This window comes from Brassica oleracea, chromosome C5, assembly GCF_000695525.1.
Source record: "Brassica oleracea var. oleracea cultivar TO1000 chromosome C5, BOL, whole genome shotgun sequence".
NCBI lineage: Eukaryota > Viridiplantae > Streptophyta > Magnoliopsida > Brassicales > Brassicaceae > Brassica > Brassica oleracea.
The window spans coordinates 30,435,372-30,439,362 of NC_027752.1; the positions used below are offsets into that span (position 1 = coordinate 30,435,372).

Here is a 3,991-nt window from a genome sequence, read left to right on the forward strand (position 1 = left end):
GATTAGACAACTAAAAGATTTAAGAAGAAGACTCTTTATAATTTTGGAAAGGGTTTACAAAGATTTTGTTTTGAGAACTCTCTCTTACAAATGTTTTTTCTCTTTGTTTTCTTGATGTGGGATGATTACAAATGGTGCCAAGCACCCCTATTTATACAAGTGGAGGAGCACACTCCAACAAGTTCTAGATTTCTCTAAATTATTATTTATTTCAAAATATCTAACTTCATAACTTTCTCTCTTCTTCTACACAATTCTTCTTTTACACACTTCTTCATCTTTCTCCATTTTTCTCTACATATCTCTTCTTCTTGGGCTCTTGGGTTATAACTTGATTAGTTATTATTCTTGGGCTAATGAGGGAAAACCCAACACTTTTCAATTAATGACAATATCAAACAAGGCTTAGATGATATTTAGGTGTACAAGAGATCCTTTAGGTGTCTTATTCGACCTTTTTTTTGTTCACCTAGTGTCTTATTCGACTATTTTCCTCTTTTCTCTAAAATTTTGGAGTATTTGAAATCTAGAGAAGTAAATAACAACAAGATATGTCTGTCTTGTGTCGTAGAAAGGTAAATTGTTTGAGGGTTCGAGCTAGCTGGCTCTGTGACTTTTCTGGAGGATAACGAGGCCAAAAGAAACATATAAAAATTCTAACAAACAATTAGTAAATGAACCTATGATTCTATTGGTTTATTGGGCAGGCCACATGTCTTTCGCCTTGTGCAAATAATATTTTTACATATTCTTTTCAGACCCATCAAAATATTTTCTTTAATAACCATTAAATGTTACTTTCTCCAGAAAAATATTTTGGCTGCAACACGAATATAACTTATATTATATAAGTCGACAAAGAAACTCATGAAATTTAAGGTTTTAAAAATGAAATTTGTGTATTGTTTTACTCAAAACATCATTTAATATCATAGTTGTTGATATATAATTGCAGTTGAGGCACGTGATGATCAATCTTGGGGAGAAGCTCACAGATGAGGAGGTTGATCAAATGATTAAGGAGGCAGATTTGGATGGTGATGGTCAAGTCAATTATGATGAATTTGTGAGGATGATGATGACCAGCGGTTAAATGATAATCAATTTTATACCAAATAATGTATTATCGTTTATAAATCTTTTGATCATTTTCTCTTCTTCAGAAAATCATAGTGTACTTTCCAATTATATTAGCTTTTGCATATTCATTGGAAGTAATACTCATTTTTATTTATTTGGATTCCTAATATATATGGTGTATAGTACAGTTATTTATCTTCTGGAAAGGTCAGTAAGATTGAGTACACATGTCTGGCAATAATCATTATTCATTTTTAACATATGAAAAAGTGATAGGCACAAATCACACATCTAACTGTTATGATACTTAATCAGTTAATCGATAGTTAAGGTGTTATTTGTTTCCTAATGTTACTTTTGTAAAAATCGAGATACGGCGAAAATACAAGGCACAAAATAATTTCAATAACTCCTATATCTTTTATTAGAAATTCTTTACACAATTTCTTACAGACTTGTTTGATCTGAATTACACAACTCAATACGGATCGATTTCTAACACACCCAACTTGCTTGACTCAACACTTGTTGACAAGTTTACCAATTCACTCAGCTATAAAATCTCAAAACCCTTTGTGTTTCTCTCTGAGAATTACAACGTGAAATCTCTAACCCCAAACTAGGTAAAAGCTAATATATATATTAAATAATATTTTCCATTTATCTAATATGTTATTTCTTATATTCTAGCATCGCCAAATATTCTAATTTGTAATATAGTAACATTCTTTTAATGCTAATTTCGTTAACCAAACATATGGAAATATTTCAGATCATCGCATCTTGACTATTCCATTTTATTTTCTGAAGCGTGTGTCACACACCATTCTTCGTGTGTAACGCAAGTATGTGAACCAAAGCTCCACCACTGCAGCAACCTATCAAGCTCCAAATTCTTGAGCTTACATTCTCCCTTTTTTTCACTGAGTTTTACAACTCAAGCTCAATAACCTCTACGCACAACATGCATCATACATCCCACCAAAGTATTAACTTAAACTACCCCCTGAATCAAGTACAATCTCCTCCTGCTTGAGTGAAAAACTCTGTGAAAAACTTCATGATACTTGTTGGACCATCAAAACCCTCAATACCTTCTAGGCCATCGAACTGGTTCTTCAACTTCAGTATATTGATCAACCATTCGAGTGTATGACACATTGGTATGCTCGTGTGACACACCTTTCGTAAACTTGGGATACATATCCTTTTTAGCTATACATACATGTCCACACCTTCTAGGTTCCACATAACAAATGTTCATCCTCCAAGCTCGCTCAAACTGGTTTCCTCGAGAATAATAGAAATCAACCTTATGACCATGATTCCCACAAAACAAACAACCATTCCTCCTAGTTATTGCAGGCTTTGGAGAGTGCAGTCTTGTCTGAGCATTAGGTTCTTTTTTCACAGGTGCATATGTATGTATTTTCTCAGCTTTCGAGCTACTTTCAGGGTGAGATGGAGTACCTTTTACAAACTTGATAACATCGACTGGAATAGCTTGATTTTTTGGAGCAGAACCCTTCTATCCTAAGCCACCTTAGCTGATTCACATCCTTGTATAAGCTCAAATTGCTTTCCATCTACAGAACTGAAGATTGTATCCAGTGCTTTCGCATTAAACCTTGAAAATTTTTTCTCTGTTGCAGTCCAATTTGTCTTTATTTTAAGTGTCTTCAAGCCATCTTCTTGCATCACACACAGTTCTTCCCATCCAGATTGAACAACTGTCCAGATATCTTCATCAGCTCCACGTAAGTTTGCTCTCATTCTCACTTTCCAGTATCCATAATTCACATCATTCAGCAACGACATATTATGTGCCAAAATCGCCATATCCTCTTCTCAAGATCTCACCTTGGTTTAAATAACTCTTTTTCATTTAGATGTCCCGCTCTGATTCCAATTGTAAAAGTCGAGATACATCGAAAACACAAGGCACAAAGTAATTCCAATAACTCGTATATCTTTTATTAGAAATCCCTTACACAATCTCTTACAGACTTGTTTGATCCGAATTACACAACTCGACACATATCGATTTCTAACACACCCAACTTGCTTAACTCAACACTTGTTAATCAAGTCTATCAATTCACTCAGCTATGAAATTTCAAAACCCCTTGTGTTTCTCTCTGAGAATTACATCGTGAAATCTCTAACCCCAAACTAGGTAAAAGCTAAGATATATATTAAATAATATTTTCCTATTATCTAATATACTATTTCTTATATTCTATCATCACCAAATCTTCTAATTTGTAATGTAGTAACATTTTTTTAATGCTAATTTCGTCAACCAAACATACGAAAATATCTCACATCATCGCATCTTGACTATTCCTTTTTATTCTCCGAAGCATGTGTCACACACCATTCTTCGTGTGTAACGCAAGTATGTGAACAAAGCTCCACCACTGCAGCAACCTATCAAGCTCCAAGTTCTTGAGCTTACAATTTTTTATGTTCGTTTTATAGTTTATAAATTACTAGGCTAATGTCAATTAGTAACATGATTCATTAATCATACGTCTATCTGAGTGTCTGATCTATTAACTGGAAATCTAACCACCAAAATTGAGATAGTTAGAATCAGTTAACACCTTAAAGACTAATGGACTAGCGTCTCACGTTTGAGAATGGAAAATAAATCTTGTTCCTTTTCATTTTCAATTTGAAGTATTAAAACACTCGGATGATATTAAAAATTCATCAACTTCAGAAATTAGACTCGTCTTGTATAGAATGCCTCGTTGTGATGTTAGCTGGATGTGAAGTTTGTCCACACATTTAAGGTTCAAGCGCAGTTTCTGTTGCGGATGACACGGAAAACTAAAGCATATAAGTTATCATCAACTCCTATCAAGTGAAAAGAAATATTTTCAAAATGAATCTGTTTGGTGATATG

The 3,991-nt window shown here is 33.7% G+C and overlaps 1 protein-coding gene across 1 annotated transcript in view; it reads left to right on the forward strand.

Moving 5' to 3' along the window:
- The window catches only part of LOC106293446 (calmodulin-like protein 11), a 5,579-nt gene extending 4,240 nt beyond the window's left edge, over positions 1–1,339 (forward strand). The window contains exon 3 of the mRNA XM_013729123.1: positions 956–1,339. Within this exon, the coding sequence (XP_013584577.1) occupies positions 956–1,093 (138 nt within the window). The 3' untranslated portion in view covers positions 1,094–1,339. The remainder of the gene's footprint in view (positions 1–955) is intronic.
- Positions 1,340–3,991: the final 2,652 nt, after the last annotated feature.